The following is a 20,826-nucleotide window of genomic DNA, read 5'->3' on the forward strand; positions in this document are numbered from 1 at the left end:
TCATTTGCTGCAGAATGAGTAGTAAATCAGAAAGGGACTGATAAGAAAGGACGGTCTTGTTCAGACAGTGAATAGAGTCCTAAAAAACTCTAATCTATTTCTACCCCTGCCATGGAATTCCTACTTAGGGCTTGGCGCGTCACTTGTATCACATCTATTACAGGTTGCTAATATTATATTCCTTTCTCCATGACATTTGCAACTACAGCTGGAGCCACTGGGAGCTTGACTTTGATCATAGTAAAGTGCTATAAATGCTGAGCTGGGTTCTGGGTGTTTCTTGTTAATCACCTATCACAGCTAAATGATTTTGACATTAACATCGTTATATTCATTTCCCATTTGTAAGATAGGCAAACCAGTCCTTTTTAACTTGACAAGAATGTTCTGAAAATACATTACCAATGCCTACAAAGCACTTCAATATTACAGTAATGAGTATCATGGGAATATCCATGAGGAAATTAAAAATTTTATGTTCACAATAGGGTTTAAATATTGTGCAGCAGGCAAGGCATGACACTGAGTTATGGAGAGGAAGCTATCGAACAAAAGCCTGTTTAATGAGCACTGACCATCATGTGCACTGAACGGAGCAGGACATCAATAGTGACTGCCTTATTAGCATACAATGATACGATCAGGTGACATGCAATCGTGTAATTAGGATGTAATTACAATCTTGTAATGCATGCATAAAAATAAGGGAGCCTCCCTCCAATTTTTAATGCTTTCTAATTCATTTTAATATATTTTTTTCCTTTGAGGAACACATGTCTCATTACTAGTGGAGTTGGGCCAATATGTCTGAAAACCTCTCCCAGTATTCTGATTCAATTGCAAACTGGCTGATAAAAATTCACCTAGTGAGGTACTGGTTCTCTGCCACTTGTCCAAACAAAAAAAGAAAGAAGCAAGCTCTGACAAACCCTGAAAGGCACAGCCTCCTGGAAGTACCATGATAAATCAGAATAACTGAGAGTGGTACCGGGATATACTAGGGAGGTATCAGACCCTACCAGTCTGTGGTATACAGGGCTACAGACCTCATCAAGGCTGACAAGGGGCAATTGTATCTTTTTCAGCTCTTCAACATAGCTGTACTCAGTATTTGCAAAGCTGCAGCTCAAGATTTAATTTAATTAATTCCACTGAAATGGTTAGCTGTGAAAAGTTTTTTAGAAGTCAAGATTTGGTTTCAGAACTAGGCCTTTATAAATAGCCTGCTGTAATCTCACAATTATTGTCCCAGGCTATGTGGCTACAGCTTTCTACTTCTTTGCATTTGGAAGGGCTAGAAATACAGTTATTTTACATAAGACTCTGGAACATATTCGCAGAATACGCTGTGGGTTTAGGGGTCGGCATACTCTGCAGCAAGCTCTGCGGCCTCGAAGAACTCAGCATCCCTACTTAGAGGTCTGTCAGCAGAAGTTCATTATACTTCCAACTACAATTTGAACACCACAGGGCATAGAATACATTCAAGTATTTTACACTACTAAACCTTTAGAAATATTGTTCTAGAAACGGCCCTAATTCTCCTGTCACCATCTCACTACAAAAAAGGATAATGTCATTCCTAAGGAATGAACAAATTTGTGGAATCAAATAATAAACAACATAAATAAACATCCTCTCCCACTTTACCAACGTAGCTGATGTTGCACTCCAATGAACAGCACGCAATGTTCACTTCTAATAAACACTGAGAATGAAAATTACCATAAAGGCAATTTTTCTCTGTGCTTTTGCCTTTGGCTCTGTGTAGCCTCTTAATACTGGGGAGCAATCAAGCTGCACAACTGCACAATCCTGTGGCAGTTCTTGATGATATTCAAAGGTGATTCTTTTGACTTTGTACTTGGGAACTAATATCATCTAAGCATGTTTACAGAGCAGAGATCTCAGGAAGAAAAAAGTTGGCGTGGAAGAAAGGCTATCACAAAAATACTGGCCCTATGCAAAGCACAAAGTACACAAAACATGTTTTATGTAATTTCATTGCACTTTGGGTTTTTGTCTCTCAAAAAGCTATGAAGTAGGAAAGCAAGCTGTTGGAGTCAGATCTAACACTGAAGCCATCAGAAAGACTCCCATGCAATTTGGAAGGTTTCACATGAAGATGTTAAATTACAGAGGGTCAATTATTTTAACCTATACAGACCAATTTCCAATTTTGTGGGCTAGTGAATATCTATGTCCTCAGCATCACAGCTTTAAGAATACATCACTAGGGATTTTTCTTTGAAGAACAGTATATATGATACAACAACATGTTTTCCAAGCTATAACAAGAAAAGTAGACTGCATGTAGTGGAATCAGGACTAGAGCAAACATTTCTATCCTTTACAAGAGAGGAATTAACACTCTTAATTTGACAACTCTAGTGGATTTATCATTAAACCCATTAGTAGATTTATCAATGCATCTATGGTCGTGGACCTTCAAAATATTGCAAGGCAGAATCCTCTATGCTTTACTTTTTTTTGCTCTACAAGGGAAGCCTGGATTAAACTGATCCCTCACTTTTCTGCATTCATAGAAAGGTAGAAAAGTTGATACCATTTTGCTAACAGAGTCACTGCCAACATTCTGTTATTCAATCCCTCTTACCCATCCCCAAGTACACCATCTACAGAAAAAAACCACATTACTAAGATTACAAATCACCTTTGGCCAAAATAAAGTTGGTTTCTTGGCTTCTGGAAAATAACAACAATGAAGAAAATAAGACATTTGGTGGCATTTGAAATTTAATCTTCATCTACCTACATTTGCAGTCCTTCTGGTTTTTGGCAAGTTCAAAGCCAGGCCTACATTCACAGGCAACCCCACCTTTGGGCGTCTCCCGGCAGATGTGTGCACACCCATGATCTTTGTTCATACAGTTCATACCCTCTGTAAAAAAAACAGAAAGAAAAGTGGAAAATATTATTATTGAAATAAAATTGCAAAATAAGTATACACATCCAGTCCTCCAGTAATTTTAATTTTAATTTTTATTTGGCATCTGGACTGTGTTCCGCAAGGCAAAAGAATGCAGCTGAAAAGAGGTGTACGATCAACAAAACAGTGTAATAAAGGACAAACCTACTCTGGGGCAAATACAATGAGTACTGCTGTGGAATACAGGGTGTCTCTGCTGCATGTAGAAACCCAGGACTTTTGATTTCCCTAATCCATATCCATATTCTAATCTTTCAAGAAAATATAATGGATTCAAAGGATATTCCAGGAGGTTGTCTGTCCCACAGCTGATTATCAGAGTTGAATAACTGAGCTCAATGTCATTTTTTCCATGTATAAATTTAATGGTTGCTACTGTCTGGTGCATTTTGATTTCCCTGTTAATGTGCTTTGTATTCTCTAACACACAAAATCTGCCAATTTATCTGAGCATTTTTGTTTGGATTTGCGTCTTTGCTATTTGTTATACATCTCAATTATCTGTGTCATCTGCCATAAGTGCAGCCAATCTCCAACAAACCCGCTACCACTTCTCTCTTTGACTATATTTAACAAAATACACCAGCTGTTCAACAAACATCCAATTGCCATGGTTAATGTTTATGCCAAGGAGCAGTATCAACCAGCTTTCTCTTAATCATCATAGGGCCAGTTTTAGCTTTCTAAACCACGTAAGTGACTTAGATACTGAAAGCACCTTATGCTTTTAGAGGCTTTCATTACTGAGTCAATTCAAATCCCACATATTCACAGAAATCTTGAACTCCGTCCTTATGGGTCAGCATCTAGCATTCCTTGTGTGAAGGAAGGCTACCTAGATTTGCATTACAAAGCCTTCCCAGTCTTCCCCTTGGGTATCTGATGTGGAAAGGAGAAACAAATTCTCTTGGAGTACACTGACAGAGAATCCACAGTGTAACTCAGTTTACTACTGGGAAAACAACATGTCTTCCTCAAAACGCTGGTGCGTGCAATATCAGCGTGAACTCAGCAGCTCTTCGTCACGGCTACTCCTACTCATTTAGGCTAATTTGTCAAAACAACTCCAGTGTACAATGTTCACGTTAAACCTGCGGTGATGGCATACTGTAAACAAATATTTTTTCAGGGCTGTTGCAAAGTTTTTTGCTTCCATAGGTGAAAATGATTACTGCTCTCCCTTTTATTCTTACAGAAGCTACATGAACATACCTGCCACCTCCGGCATCTACACACACTGCCTTTAGGCTGAGGCTGGTCTCACACTAGCAAATACTTGAAACCAAGTGTCAAGGCTTTATGACGAATTTGAGCAAAAGTTTCTCTGCATACAGAATAGTTTTTAACTGAACACAAATAAATGGATTAGCGTGAAGACAGCTACTAAGAAACTTTGTGTACAAAATTCTGAGGGGGTAATGGTACACAAAGTCAGTCAGAGAGTCCCTCAGGTTGACAGAAGCTGACAGCTTCAGAAGTTATTTGCACTGCCTGACTTCACCTCAGAAAGGTTTATATTAACAGAGTAATGAAACACATGCATCACCAGTCCAAGTGGGTATTTTTGTTTCTCTCTCTCACAAAAAATATCAGGATCTTAAATCTCACCGCCTATAGACATTATAGACCAACATTATAGACAACAGATCTATTTCTCTCTTCTAAGTTCCCCTCTGTGTTAGCCTCGATGAGTCTAAAACCTTGCCAAAGCACAAAATAAGTTATTATCTGTAAACTGCAGCCTGGACAACAGATGATATTGGAAGGTATAATACATACTATACTATACTATACTATACTATGCTATGCTATGCTATGCTATGCTATGCTATGCTATGCTATGCTATGCTATGCTTTACTATCCCATCCCATCCCATCCCATCCCATCCCATCCCATCCCATCCCATCCCATCCCATCCTATCCATCAAAAAGAGGTATGAATGTTTTGTTTGGCTGAACCGATATAAGAAACCTGGGAATGGCCTTATTGAAGGTTTTGAGGCATTTTATAATCTCTTTCTCTTCACTTCTCCCAACAAAGGATTTCAGACACAATGTGTTTGACAAACTGCATTCCTGCGCACTATGCTATGTTCAGAAAAGGATCTGGGAAAGATAACACATGCCTGATTGAGTCACACTGCTGAGGCAATGAGAAGAGAGGAATTAGATAGATGAAAGAAGATATTTAATGGCCCAGAAGTGTAATGAAGCAAGTGATTTTCAGTGTTTACTTACAGATACTGAATACCTGCCATTGTTAAAATCACTTGGGAAGACAGAAATTGTGCACTACTAAAAATATCAGCAGAAATCAAAGATCAGAATTATTACATTCTGAAACAAAAGTGAAAGACAAAGCAGAATTTTATGCAGGTATTTGTGTGTAAGACCACAATATTTCAGTTATTGTATTCATCAGGTAGTTGGAGCTGTGGAAAAACTATTTCAGTTCCATGTTTAGCTGCAGAAGAACACCACAGAAATCTCCTAAGCCTGAAAACCATTATTTCAGAAAAGTCAAGTTTTTCTGGTGAGATGAAAGACCATTATTTTTCATTCAACATCAAGAGCAGGAACTCAACCACAGTGAAACTTCTAATTTATATTTATATTTTATATAATTATATTAATTTTATAATTATTTATATAGTTTATGTTTCTCAAAATTCCTAAGAATGAAATTACAAAAAATTCCTAAACAAAATTTTGTTCAGACCTGAAAAAATTCTATAAATAAAAATGCGGCAAATAAATATTTTGGCTAAAAGTGTTATCTGAACCAAATCTGTGTTAATTTGCAAATAGTTTTAGTCATTCCAAATCTTAATCTTTCAGCAAATGCAGTATTTGGCCAGGTGTCTTCCGTATCAATCTCCATACACAAACGATTTATGAATCATTGTTGATACATAAGATTTACTTTTTTTGCAAGCTGACTCTTCAAACAATACTGAACCTTTCATGTTATAGCATATAAATCACACTAAAATACACAAAAATATGGTAAATACCTTCCTAATACTCTTTTAGTTGCTATAGAAATGCGTATAAATGGGACAGAAAAATACTCCGAAAATTATTTTGTTCAGTATTGTCTTTAGCAGGATGTGGTCCAAACTCTAAAATGAACTAGAAATACATAAAAGACCTCACATGTATTTTCTTGTACTGGAACTGGATGGATTGCACTGCTGGTAGTGAAATAACTTTTCTGCTGACTGCACACCACTCTGCTACCACAGAAGTAGTAAAACGTCTGAGTTATCATCTCCCCTCACTATCACCTCCTGAGAAACAAAGTTTTGCCTTATTTTAGTTAATGTTTAGCAGCCACCTGATGTACACGTTCTTTTCACGTAAGGACCCAAGAATGGGGATAACAACATGGAAAAAATTCCCCTGGTGTTCAAGGGGGATGTTTCTTAAGCATCTCATGCCTGTCTTGGCGTTCAGCCTCCCTCAGCCCCAGGACAAAGGCTGGCCCAACAGGGAGGCAGGCAGCGTGCTTCCAGACCCACTGGCGCTGCCGTGTGCCAGGAGGCTCCTCTCCCCAGTGATGGGCAGCGCACAGCTCCAGCAAAAATGCTCTGTTCCCTTTGGGGGTAACTGGCACAATCAAGGCCAAACAGCTTGATTTGTGGAGATGGGTGGAAAACTAGTCATTCAGGTAAAAAACATAATCATGGAAAAATTGGGTGGGATTCTGCTGCTCAGATAAATATGTTTGAAGTTTTTCTCTTAATCACCATAAGCCCCAACTCAGCAAAGGGGATACAGCACCAAGAGGAGTGTCTTGTGCTTCACGTGTTGCTCCTTCCTAGAGCTGAGCGACGTGATGCAGAACCAGGGAAGAGGACCAGGGGAAACAGCTAGGGAATTATTCTAGGCTTTTCCCAAGGCTGTACAGAATTATGCCCACAGCAATTTTACTTCAGTATGTTGCATGGCCTGGGCAAAATACCAGGCAATGGATTTTCCACCTGAGCCTTAACCAGAAAGTATTTGCAGAACTACATCTTTTACTACACAGCCTTATGGCCCCACTCTCTCCCGTCGTGTGTGCAACTCCATCACTCTGGTTTTGAACATGAGTTGTTCCTAGCTGCTTCTCTTGATTTTTGCAGTGATCTGTGTGTCCCAGCTTCTAGAGCTGATGTGACTATGGGTCAAGTGAAAAACCATAGTTCCCAAATCAAGGGAAAGACTTATAGTTGATAAAAGAGAAGTCTGTACACCAAAAAATTCCTTACTTTATTGTCATGACAGTAAAATGTCCAACTTTGAAAGGTTCTAGTTTTTTCATGTTAACTGTTAATAAAAGCAGTATCTTAATTTGATATGCTGCTACTCAAGGTAGTCTCTAAAGCCTAGCACAAAAATGGGTGCATGTTCTCTCTGGCAGTGCTGGCAGGCAGTAAAACAAACTTTTCAAATACATACACATTCTCAGAAAATTCACCTTACGAAAAGACAGCAACACAGAATCCAGTGGAAATTTTATTATAAAAAGGAAGAGAAATTCCACTTAAGAAAGGAAAATACTACTCTAATTAAACTAAATCCTCTCTCAGCATTTTAGATATGACTTGAGAAACTCTCTCCTATCACATTCCTGGATTTTTTCTGACTTTCTGTTACAAAAGATTGTTCACGGGAGAGTGGCAGACATTGTTGTACGACCTACAATCCACATTCATTTTTGTTCCTGTCCTAGGAGAGATTTGGGTGTGAGCCTACTACATTAATCCAGTCTGCCATCTAGTTATCACAAATCTCTTAATAGTGCTGTTCTGCAAAATGTTTAGTCTGATACAATGACCTCTCCATTGTATTATGCTCTAAAAATGTTTTCAGCTCAATGGCTCTGAAAGTGCTTAAATCAGGCTGAGTGTGACAGCCTTTATTTTTCATTAACACTGCCTGTTCTCATCTTAATTAAGACTTCTACCAATTATTTTACTCTGTGGTTCATCATATATGCTTACGTTATCCTCTGTGTTGTCATAATTTCACTTACTCTGTATTTATATTGCTGCTATTTTTTATGGCTTCCAAATAAACATGCTGATTCCGAACACAGTCTGGAAAAGACTACTTTAAATTCACCAAAGATATAATACAGTAATAACTTGTAGAATATTGTGATAGTATATGTGGTTGAATGTGGTAAGAAAATATAAGAAGTCTCAAACTTAACCCGCATATACATGCTCACATGCACACTAGCACGTGTCTCACTTACACTCAGTCCCAAAGACTACATAATTGGATTCTCTTTTTTGTTAAGTTAGTTTTCACACTATGTACACAGTGAAATCTCTTATTACAGTTGCACCCTTATTTAACAAAAAAATGAATCTTATAAAAAATAATTTAAAAAGTTGTAGTCATGATTTACAAAATTAATACATCGTACATAATTTGTATGATTCTGTTCTAGTAACTTCTAAAAGAGTTAAAAGACATTAAATATAAGTTATATGCACGTCATTGAATTGCTGGACTCAGATAAGCCACAGTGTTTAATTATTTATGAACTGTTTTACACACTTTTAATGAACATACCCTGGACGTAAAGTAAAGCATAAATCTTTATAACATAAACAATAACCAATTGTTGTGGTTAGTTTCTCTCCATCAATCTTAGTTATAGGGGATAATTACTTCTGCTCCAGTAAGGGATCCATGTGGTGCAACAAAACTGCTACTGGTGATATTCAGGACTTTTCCCTTTTAAAGAAATGCTAATTAAGGAATGGTAGAGTTCAACTGTATCAGGATCAGGTGATACAGTTTAACTGTATCAGTATGTATTATGTATCATAGCAAAATATAATAATACCAAATATATTGTCATTATAATAACCATAAAATAACAAACAGAATGTAGCATGAAAAATATTGTCTTTAGGTCACCTGACTTCACTTTTGGTTATTCTCTCAATGCCTGGTGCTAGAAAGAAGGGAGTATATCTTCAGCAGCAGAGAGAGGAAAGAATACAAGAGGAAACAAGCATTCTCATTTTAGTTGTTTACTAAACTATTAACATAGTGGGATTTTTTTGGTTTTGGGGTTGGTTTTTTTTGTCTGCTTTTTAAAATTAATGTGAGAAAATACAGCGCTACGATAAAACATACTGATCAATGACCAAGCAATTTAGAAGACTGACAGAGACGACAACTCTCCCAGAGCTTTTATTTTACTCTGTTAGGAATGGAGGCCAAACAAAACACACTCAGTTTCTGATGGAGACAGGAACATGATGTTAGTGAAAGTGCAAGATGGCTGTTTCAAGCCAAATTTTACATTATGCATGTAAATATTGGTCATACAAATGTAGTCAGATGGTTGACTCTCCAAAAAAAAAAAGCATACTGTTAACTTCTCAGCTGGCTTGTGGAAAGCAGCTCCCCATCTACACCTCTGAGTGTCCCTGATTTGGCCTTCTAACTCCAGCATCTTGTGTGCTTCAAAAGAGTGAAGAAAATCAACATTTGGCTAAAAAACCCAATTATAGTCATCAAATACATATAGTCAGATCTTAGCTCCATTGGAGCTGAAGGATTGTTTTCCAACAGCCTGGATCTCACCTTCACCTTTATGCTGCACAGTTGCATCAGATCCGCTGAACATTTCTGGCTCATTAATAAGGGCCTGATTCTAGGACATAAAGAATGTCTGGGTGAGCTCGGATGCCCAGTGAGAGTCTAAAATGCTCTCATCTCCGAACTGGATATGTCCTTCCACGAGGATTAAAAAAAAACCACTAAGATTTGCTTTCTTCAGCAAGAAAATGGAGGATAAAACTAATTAGTTGAGGCAGCTACCCTTCCTCAGCCGATTACAACGCCATGGGTACACAAAGCGTCCATATAGGAATACACTACTAGAGCTAAATGAGAAACCTCACATTGGGTATGCCGGAAATGAAATAATCTGTGTCATGGTCTAATGTTTTCCATATTCTTAACTGAATGAACACAAGACTTCCTTTCCATCTTCATTCCTGAAATAAGTTGCTTGGTTCTGCCTAAAGCTGTTGTTTCAGTGAGTACAACTAACCCCAACAGAGGTTGAAAAGAAAACAACTAAAGCATGCAAACTGACCCAAGGAAGCAGAATTCTACACTATTAAGTAGTTTGGCTGGAGAAATCCTGGACATCATACAAGAAAACAGCTGCTGGTATATTACAAAATAAACAAATTCAAGTTTGTTTAGCAGTTACATGTATTTTCAGTTTGGATATAAAATGTGCTTAGGGACATCATTGTCAGCAGGCAGGCTCTCAGTCTGATCTCTGACAAGATGTTCCTGCTCTGAGTGGCAGCCAAAAAAACCCACGTGTCATCCAGCCATGAACAGGGGTTTTGTCTTAAGACAAATAATAGGCACGTGTCAGAAATATGACTTTGTCCTGTCAGCAGTAAAAGCAAAGATTTGCAATTCTGCAAAGGTACTATAGTTTTAGAAAAGTGAATAGAAAGATTAAATGAATGATGGGAGTGAACAGACCAAGTTTAATTTAGCAGAAAAACTATGCAGGTAGGGAAAGGAAATGGATTCAAAAATTTCCAGAACATGCCAACAATACCTGTGGGACCAGGAACAGACAATAAGAAAGACTGGCTGAAATCCATCCCAGGTTGGTTGTGACCAACTTGTGATTGCGTGTTGCCTTTTTGGTGGATCACATGAATGAAGTTTCACAACCTCAGTCTGTTTCCCAAATTGCAGAGCTACCAATAGAAGCTGGTGCTCACTGAAACCCCTTCCAGTAGCCCCCATTACCTTCTTACACATAGATATAGTTTATCTCAAAGAAAATTCAGCAAGATGGCCCAGGGAACGTGTGTTGCTGCTGCTCTGGCAGAATCAAGGCAGTCAGTTTCCTCTAGTATCTACTTGGCACCTGACATTACCACTGATTTCACACGAAGGGAAATAAATGGCAGAGGAAGAGAAAGATAAGGACAAGAAAGGAAAGCAAACAAAACACAGTCAACACTATCACAATCTGCTTTTAATTTTACTTAATCTTTAAATTGCGATTCCTTAAACAGCAAAACAAAGCAAAGAAAAGGTTGGTTTTCAGGGAGTCACTGCCACACAAAGTCCATTGGCAGAGAGAGGTGACACTCAGGGCAGACAAGGCCATGCAGGAGGCAAAGCTGAGAAATGAGCTTTCTCCATTTGAGTCTTCACCATTGCTGTCATTTCTTGGTGCCTTGGTGGGAGCTAATAAACCTTGAGTAGTTCTGATATCCTGGCCCCCAGAGATGTGGTGCTGCAGCAGAGCTAGCAAATTACAACATCACCAAGGCGTGCTCAAGTACTCTCAGACGGGTAGGAGTTCAGTAACTACAAAAAAGTCCCAAGTTATTGCCAAAACGAGAAACCCCCAGGTTGTTTTTGAAAATACTAGGCCTTTGGGCCTCATAGCATACTAGAGATATGAAAACCTGGCTCACTCTTTTCTAAAAGCTTCTCTCTAGGGATAAAAAGTACCTATTTGTAACATGGGAAAATTGTAGAGCATTAGACCAGACAGTGGCAAGAAAATGTTTTTTTCCTCCCTGGTCACAGGAAAACTCAGTATTTAAACAAAAATTCTCTACCTCCTACCAAGTGAAACTTCTCAAAAAGATGTTGCAAAGTTTTCAGTACTCCAATAAAAAGACTTAAAATAGTCTCAGAAACAGACACTTTCCCCAAATATAAATAAATAACTTAAATGAAAATACGGCTTTTTATTAGTGTTTCATGAGAAGGTTTTGAACCATTTTGAAAGTTTTAACCAAAGTTTAAGTCATTATAGTATCATTTGTGAAAAGATAAGGCAAGAGATGGGATGATGGGATTATTAAAAAACCCTTAAAATCTTGCATTTTTTTCCTTCTTCTGAATCTGCACAGCTGACATGAGACAGCCTTGGTTTCCAGAAAGAAATGTTTCTAGTGAAATATTTTAAAAGTATAAGGCACTTTTTCAAACACACAGTGGATATTCAAATAGATAGAATAACAGTACATATTCCACCAACACTTTGCTTTGTAGGAACTCCTTCACATCCTAAACTCTTCCCAGGAAAATTTCGTAACATATTGCAACATCATGTAATTAAACATAACATGAATATGTGTTTGATGAGTACCTTTGGAAGCAAGAAGAGATATTTAGCAGGTTTACTTTCCAACTGTTATTTAAGAAAACTGTGTAGTAAGTAAACCTTGCAAAGCAGCAGGATGAAGCAGATTCTTCTTTTGGGTTCCTATTAAGCTTTAACTAAGACACTTCATTCACTGTGGAACCAGCTGATGATGAAGGGCCCTGGATGTGTGTGAGGGTTTACTTTCAAACTCCAAGTGGAAGAATGACCTCAGCAATGCCTATTCTGCATTGGGAATATTCTCACAACTCTTGAATTCTTTTTCAGGGAAGTACCCGTTTCCTGTGGCCTCAACTTATAGGCACTACCTTTCTAAGGCATAATAAGCCCCAAATCTTGTTGGGGGTTGTTGTCTGGTCATGGTCAAAATGTTGTCTGAAGAAATCTGGTATTCATTTTGCTGTTTTAGCAAGGTTATTTTACTGCCATGAACACGGCATGTAAAGGCATTTCTAAGTGTTGATGGCTGGAAAAAACTTCACATATGCAATAGATCTTGTCCTATTTTCTTTTTACGTAAACAGAAAATACACTGTAGAACTAATTAGCAAAATGATACATGATATTATATTTAACTGTATATATTATATACTATTATATACTATTATAGATATATGTATCATCATATATGCACTAATTTTTATATATTATGAATATTCATAATTATACAGAATGCTATATTTAGTAAGGCATCTATAACCTATTTAAACCCCAAATATATTGTGCAATAATGAAGACTGTTCACTGCTCTACAGGTAAATATGGAGCACAGACCTATTGATTATCTTACATCAGGCCTATCATTTTTGTGGGGCTAAACATGACCAAGATTCAAAGCTCATTCTGTTACTTTGTTACTTACAAAATAAAATACTGACCATGGTGTTAAAGAATCCATAGACTTGGCCTGTGCAGAAAGGACTGTGTAGCACAAAGGTGGTCATGTCTCTCAAAGATAAGGGATAAAGCAATAGAGGTTTTAGCCTCCTGTTCAGTATTTTGGGCGTCGCTTCAGCTCTAGAAAGCTGGATGTGAAGCATCATCCATATGTAGCTGTGCTATAGTGCCAGAGCTTCACGTTTCCATCAACATTTTGACAGTAGAAAAATCCAATGGCCTAAGTTATTGTCCAACAACCAAACAGCTGATTTCCACCAGCTGTGGCGACTATCAGAAAAATCATATACAACCTGGAACCAACATTTTAACAGTATTTTTGGAAACATTAATTCAACTACAGTTTCTCTCAAAAATGAGATTGTGGGTATACTTAAGTAGTGCGTTTGCACACAACACAAGCTCTTTTTAGGGTCAAAGCTTTCTTGTGTTCAAACCTCAAGGTTTGTACAGCCCACTTGCATGCACAACCGGTGTGGAGAAAATAATTTGTCCCTTGGGGAAGTCAAACTGGAAGGTGTACGCTAGGGTGCCAGAAACAGCTTCACAGGATACAGAATGGACTCCAAACTTGTTCAATACATTGTTTCAATACATTCCCATCTTTTTTTTTTTTTTTTTAAAACACACACATATATATTTTCACTGATGCGTATCAGAGAAATAAAGTAATCTAACTGAGAACTGCAGTGGAGTCAAGAAAGAATAAATGATACTATGCCTTAGAAAATACTATTGCTTCTGAAATGTTAGTCTAGCAAGACTGTCAGTACCTAAGGACAATGGAATACTGAATATGAAAGGCAAAATATATGTCTGCAAACTGCCTTGTGAATGGGCAATTCGATTTCCTGTCAGAATGTTTTAAGATATGTGTAGTGGCTGGGGTAAAAGTTAAGTTATCTGCAGTATTGTCATAACTAAATAACTACTTCAATAAGCTCGGTGTGTTTGGCTCCTCCATTCTCCTCTGTCTCTTGACTGATTATTTAGTGGATCTGGCGCTAGAGCTCATAAATTTCAAAATTCTTTCAAGTTTTTTTGTCTTTCTGATCAAAGAAATGTTTATGTATCCTTCCCATACTGTGTCTCTTTAAACCATTGGCTTTTTCAAAGTGGTTTTTTTTTTTTTAACGCCATAATGTGATGTACACAGAGAGGTAAATGATGTCAGAATCCTTTCTGCCCCAAACCAGTCTGTAAATCTTCAGAAAAGCAAAGTTCATGGGTGCATTTAAAAGGGGCACAATCTGTTTGTGCTTAAAAGAAAGTCCCCCTTTTTTGTGTGTGCAGAATAACAATGCCAGAATGTGTTATTCCAAAGAACTGTTGCCATGGTGATGCCATCAATAACATCATTTTCTGCATCCTTGTCCTTTAAACACATAAGGAACGCAACAAGCATTGGTAAATGTGAAAAAAGAACAATTACCTTTTCTCTCTCAACAGCATAGGAAGCCTTTTTTTCACCTCATCAATAGAAAATTATGTAGAAAGGAATAATAAAGACTGTTACAAGAAGCACCAAGAAGCCTATTAGTGACAAAGGCTTTTTTTTTTCTTTCCATGAATAATTACAGCTCTTCAAGAAGAAATCAGCCCAGGCTAAGGACCCTTTGCAAGCTTTAGATGGTAAAACAAACATTTGACTATACAAGGATTTCCCTTTCATGTACCTTTCCAAGGAAAAACAACTAAAATCCAGAGTGAAATGAGAGAGACAAAACCCAAAGAAACATCTGCTGCAATTAAATTTAAAGAACCCTGCACATTCACCTAAAGGTCCTGTATCAAAAGCAACTAGATGAGTGACAGAATCAATATAAATTTCAAGCCAGCAGGTTAAAGTTGTCTGTGGTGGGAAAGTTTGGCTTTTTAAGTAGTATAATAACAGGAAGCTATTCTGATTCTGTATGAACGGGGGAAAACAGGATTTCAACACTAGATGTGTTACCAAACAGTTGTAAAACATTGCTAAGGTTAAAACCAAAAAGGCCAAAGCAAAATGGTAGATACACTTACTACAAAAAGTCAGTTCATAAATAATGGAACCTTCACCAAAGCAAGATCTGACTACAGGGACTTGTAAAATCATGTAACATATAATTAGGGAGCCCTTTTGAAACATTACACTTTTGTCCTGACTCTGATGGGCGATGTGTAAATGGAAGCTCTCAATGTACTGCTTGGTGTTTTCTACACAAAGTGAAGGTCAACATGTTGTGCAATGGCATGTTTATATCTTTTGGGCCTTTCCCTACATACCTATACTAAGGTCAGAGGCTGAAGATGATGATGGGAAAATCTCCTGCTTCCTTCTCCTTGTCTCTAGGAACATAAAGAAAGAGAAAAGCATGGAGGAAAGGAAGAAAGGAGTGACAAATTTTAAAGGTAGTTGGAGCATGTGAGCTGGAGATGAGAATAAGAGTTGGTAAGCTCAGACACGTAAGTCCTGGAGAGTTAGACCAAAGGGCTGTTAGGGTTAATGACAGCAAAGACACATAGCAGAAAACTTTAATCAGGTTTAAAGCAGCAAAATGAATTTGTTAACATGATGCAAATCTAAATTCTTTAGCTGAATAAAAATGGTCTATGAGTAAAAGGTAACCATATGGCAGCATTTACAACGGACAGTCTGAGCTAGTTAGGAAAGGGAGTTCAAGATGTTCAAGTTCTTTTACCGAACACCTTTTTGCCTTGTGTTGTCCTTTGATTTCTCACTGCTTCTGCCTCTCTACCTCTTAAAGTGAGAGATAACACTTGCTCATTTTGGATAGCTCCTTCACCTCTCCACGCCTTACTGTGGAAATCCCAAGGTAATTGTGAGCCAGTAAAGATGAACAACATATGGAGATGGCAGGAACCAATTCTTTTCCTTTCTGTTTTAGAGCCTCTGCAATGTTTCAAAGTACTCCACTATTCAATTAAGTTTAAATGCTAACACTGACTGGATTCTGTTTTGTGGAAAAAAGCTTCCACATTCTGTTCAGATTTCAACACATTTAGGAATTGTTTAGAAAGCTCTGTTGAAAGGCGTTAATAGGGCAGCTAATGGGCTAACTGAGGTTATCTGAGGGGCTATTCACCAAATTCCCCAGAAAACAAAAATTAGTGAAATCTGTTTCTCGGTATCTAAACATTACCCCTTATCCCTAAAGCCGAAAGAGTAAAAGACAAATTCTTGGAAGGAAATGTTATGATTCCCTTCTCTTCTGGTTTGCCTGAGACTTGGAAAGAAAATGTCTACTTTTGTAATTTCCTAGCTGGACTCAAGAGGCTGAAAGCTGAATGGCAATTCCCAGTTTACTGGTCCCTCAGATCAATGCTCCTGCATGGTTGTCAACAAAACAAACCAAGGGTTTTGATGAATTGGTGAGTCTCTTGAACTCCTCTGAGATACTTTAAAGGCCATTGGAAGTTTATCTGTTTAATTTATGGAGTAAGTATTAAAAGTGTACATGTGTTTTGTTAAGACACAGCTTCCTAACTCTCTTGGACTAGAAGGACACTTAGTAATTTCAATTGCTTGTAGGTTACCTCAGTATGCATGCAGTGACCCCATAAGGGTCACTTCAATGTGAACACATTCTTGCACAGATCTTTGAGAAAATCTACTTTAATTTTTATTCTGAAGAGGAAAAACCTTCTGAGGTTAGACATTTTAAAAAGATATGTGGCTGCTTACAATATTATTCCCTTTCATCAGTAAAAAAAACCCTTACAATAATCAGGCATCAGCTAAATCGTTCTCTTTTTCTATCCTCTGAATCCTCAGATGGAATTTCCTCCACTTGATCATGTAAAATTGTACCATTTTTCAATGGAGAAGCAGAAGGAATGATGTAAAAATTTAAACTCCCCTATGCTAACAATTCTGAATACTAATAGTGCTTCTCAAAAGAGAATGATATTCCCATCTTATGGATGCCTGCAGAATGGGAACCTGAAGATGAACTAAGAAGCGTGCCTTTGCGACTATTTGGAATTAATAAGACTTCCACTGAGGCAAAAGGCATACTATCAAAAAAACCCACAAACTACGTCATACCATATCACAATTAAAATTTCAGTTGTTTTCATGGCCTCTGCAAGAATGCATCCACCTTTACATAACCACCATTTCGACTTGAACCAGTGCATTTCCCCTACACTTAAGTCACAAAAGAATTTGTGAAATATTCTCAAAGATAGTACTGAAAAGCTTTGGTGACATATTTCTGGCCACAACCTGCACAACAAGAGCGAGTAAGTATGTCTTACAGCTGTGTTTTTATCACAACGTAGGTAACGATAGTTTTTTTGTGACACATCTTTGCTAAGGAACTTGCCAGATAGTTGGCTGGGAGGAAAATGAAAGCTGTGAGTGCGTGGGCATTGCTCAGATGGAGAAAGCAGATGACAGATAGGTCCTGGGGAAGAGTCAAAATGAGGGGATGAAGGAGGCTAAGCAGGAATGAAGGGTCAGTCAGTTGTTGCCACTGAGTCAGAGGATTTGGACAGAGGCCCGCAGAGGACATGAGTAATAATGCTGGCACACAGCATATAAGCAATCAGGAGACAAGGTCTCGGGTCATGGTCCCATGCTGGAGAAGGAAAGGGAAGTCCCATAAAGAGAAGAAAGCAAATCTACTTTTGATGAAGTCCTGGAAGTGATGTAGTGTGGATATGGAATAGAGAAGGCAGTGTGCTGAACAGACCAGTAAGTTAAATTCCTTGGACCTAGAAAAACAGGAAGAAAATAACACAGAAAAAGTGGGATAATGCAGAAAATAATGGAAAGGATGGCAGACAGAGGGAGCCAATGAATACAGCCTTCAGACTTACCAGAAAAAGGTGTGTCACTCAGTTTTATTCCATGCTCCTCAATGACATTACACGACAATTGCTTGTATGCCACTGAAGTTCTTAGCTTGAAAATATGTAAGTTTTTCAGCATCTCTAATAGAGTTCTGTGGGAAGGCTTGATTTCATCTACTACAGTCTTTCTTACCACAGCTCTGTATAACCAGGCTGCTTGTGGGGTGACATCAGACTGAAGAAACATTATGAGCATTCCTCTCTGCCATTGGCATAAGGACCATCATTATCAATATCCAGCAAAGCGTAACAGTAGAAACTCTGTATGTTCAGAAGCAAAGTGCTAGGCAAACTCTTAATCTCTGATACAAACAGGAGTTTCAGTCTCCAGGTGCTATACTGGATGAACTTAGCATTCTTGAGTGCTTATGAAGCTAAGTTCTTTGTGTGTTTAACAATCTGTTTCTTCCTTTACTCCCCCCCCCCCCAAAAAAAAAAAAAAAAGAGCTATAATTAACTGGGTTATTACCATAATTTAGAATAATTTGTGGACCTGGAAAGTTGCCACAGGGTGTTGGTTGTATGTCATTTTAATAGATATTGTATGTTTGTTTTGGGTATCACTGGTGTGCTGCTTTTCTACACTCACTGAAACAATAAAGGAGACAAAGAACATGCTCTTAGGCCTGACTTCAAATTTTAAAATCTAGTTTGATCATAATCCACATCGTTAAAAATTACAGGGTGCCATAATCTGAATTAAACCCAACACATGCAGAACAAACTCCAGCTACGTCACTTGGCCAGCCAAGGAAGAGAACACAACACTACTTTAGGATGTGCGTGTTTACTGGATTGGAAGCTCTACCCTCCCTTTTTGTGTAGAACTTGTTCTGCCAAAAGGAGTGATGAAGATAGGCCAAGTGGTGGGTGCCAGAAAGCGAAACTGGGACATCACCCACTAAGCCCCTCAGAGACGGTACAGGAAGCCTTTCTGCTTTCCCTATGCCTGCAATTCTTAAGTGAAGCTGCTTTTATGACCTTGCCTTCACAACTCAGACACACAAATTTATAGGTCTGGCACATCTGCTAACTAGGATTTGTACTACCCCAGCCTAACAACAGTGAGCTTCCCAGCACTAGGAAGCCATTTTACATTATTTATAACGTTGCTGCTCTACACTGATGCCACTGAGTTTCCATCTTCAACTTCATGGCATGAGGAAAAGGACAGATATTTTCCTTCCATCTACTGTTGTGAAACCCTATTGGCAGCCACTATACTTTTCTTCTCCATGATGGTAATTCCCAGATTTCATAAGTACTGAGAAGGTTGCTATGTTACTTTTGACCCTGACTCTTGTATTCCAGGTCTTCTCTCTTGCATGCAAGTTTTATCAATGTCAACGGCTTAAAATATAATAAGGAATCAGACTAATGTTAGGTAAAACTGCATAATCTTATAAATAAATAGTACTTTGTAGGAGGCTTTGCACTAATGTGATTTTCTAACATGACATTTGCACTACGGTCCTACAAAATAGGGGGGTTTAATGAAACATTGAGTAATCAAAGATTGATAATTTACAAGAGTCATAGCTCTTTACATGGAATTTATGATGTTGCAAGGGCTTTCAGATCCAAAAGCTATAGCACAATGCAATAATCACTGGCAATCTTTTTACTCAGCCCCTTATTTCCTTATTAAAGGAGTAGCTAGGAAGGGCTATCCATTTGAACAGAAAACAAAATTGTTATTGAATTGGTTACACTAGGGGTCCCAAGCCGCTAATATCAGAACAAAAATGTAACTGTTTGGAAAATGATTCTGTGGTCATTGATCATAAGCCATCCTAGAAGAAGTCCCTGAGGAAAGTGTATGAAAGGACTTCTAAATGAAACTGCCTGTTTGGACAGAAAATTTGACAGGTTCCTTCCTCTAATATGATGCAAACTAAACATGGTATCTACTTGCTGAATGCTTACTGCAGCTATTGTTTCTATGTGAATGGTACAATGGGTTAATTTATTGTCACGCTGTATAAATTACCATTATTGCTGTCACTGAAAATTATGCGACAGGAATTGTGATAACCTGGCATGGCTTACTTAGCACAAATTGTGAAAGCTTATTTTTTAATGATGACCTCTGCATAGGTACCTTTTTAAGAGAAATTAGTTTTGGGCAGATCTGTTATCAATGGAAAGTATTATATTTAGTTTAATATTGACAACTTCTTTGGTTCTATAACAACTTTTCAGAGTTTAAAACTGAAGAAGTTAAGTAATTTCTCACCATCTCGGACAAGGTCAAAGGCCTCAAGTGCTAAACTTCATTTTTTAGGAGTAAGGATAAATTAATGTATATTCCTATGCCACACAGTGACATGAAGAATCAATGTTATAGGAAGAGTGCTAAAGAGAAAACCCAAAATAGGAAACATACCTAATTTAGCCAGAATTTTCTAGCATTATTGAGATGGCTTCTTGATAATTATGCCTGTTTTAAATATCTTCAAAAGTTTTTTAAAGATAATAAAGAAGTTTGAAGAAAATTAAACAGCATTGTTCTAGCAGCATTGTTCTCATAGTAAGGCCAGTTAAGTCAGCGATTTTAAATGCTACTTTGCACAGCAAAAATACTGCTTCCCAGAAATCTCTAAACCAACTGCATCTTACATGAACAAACAGTAAACCCACATTTGAGACTGCTTAAATTACAACAGTAACTCTGAAGAAACTAAGAGATGTTAAAGTGGGAAATTAGTATTTTTACAATCCATCTCCAATAGTTTCTGTCTAAAATAGGAATCCAGTCTCTGTATTCTCCCTGTATGGTTAAGGGAGAGAAATAAACTCCCCTAGAAGTCAGAATCTCTCTTGGATGTGTGACATTAAATGCACAGAGACAATGTGACTATCCCTTGATTAGCTCAACCTCTTAAAGAGTTTGTTGGTGAATTACAATTTTTACAACATAATGTCAGATGAATGTTTTTTGAAGGATGA

The 20,826-nt window shown here is 37.8% G+C and overlaps 1 protein-coding gene across 5 annotated transcripts in view; it reads right to left on the reverse strand.

Moving 5' to 3' along the window:
• SCUBE1 (signal peptide, CUB domain and EGF like domain containing 1) overlaps positions 1-20,826 on the reverse strand; it is a 219,497-nt gene that overhangs the window by 109,393 nt on the left and 89,278 nt on the right. For all 5 annotated transcript variants that reach the window (XM_064460913.1, XM_064460938.1, XM_064460930.1 and 2 more), the window contains exon 5: positions 2,777-2,902. In XM_064460913.1, coding sequence (XP_064316983.1) covers positions 2,777-2,902 — 126 coding nt within the window. The remainder of the gene's footprint in view (positions 1-2,776; positions 2,903-20,826) is intronic.

This window comes from Phalacrocorax carbo, chromosome 1 (assembly GCF_963921805.1).
Source record: "Phalacrocorax carbo chromosome 1, bPhaCar2.1, whole genome shotgun sequence".
NCBI classification, from domain to species: Eukaryota; Metazoa; Chordata; class Aves; order Suliformes; family Phalacrocoracidae; genus Phalacrocorax; species Phalacrocorax carbo.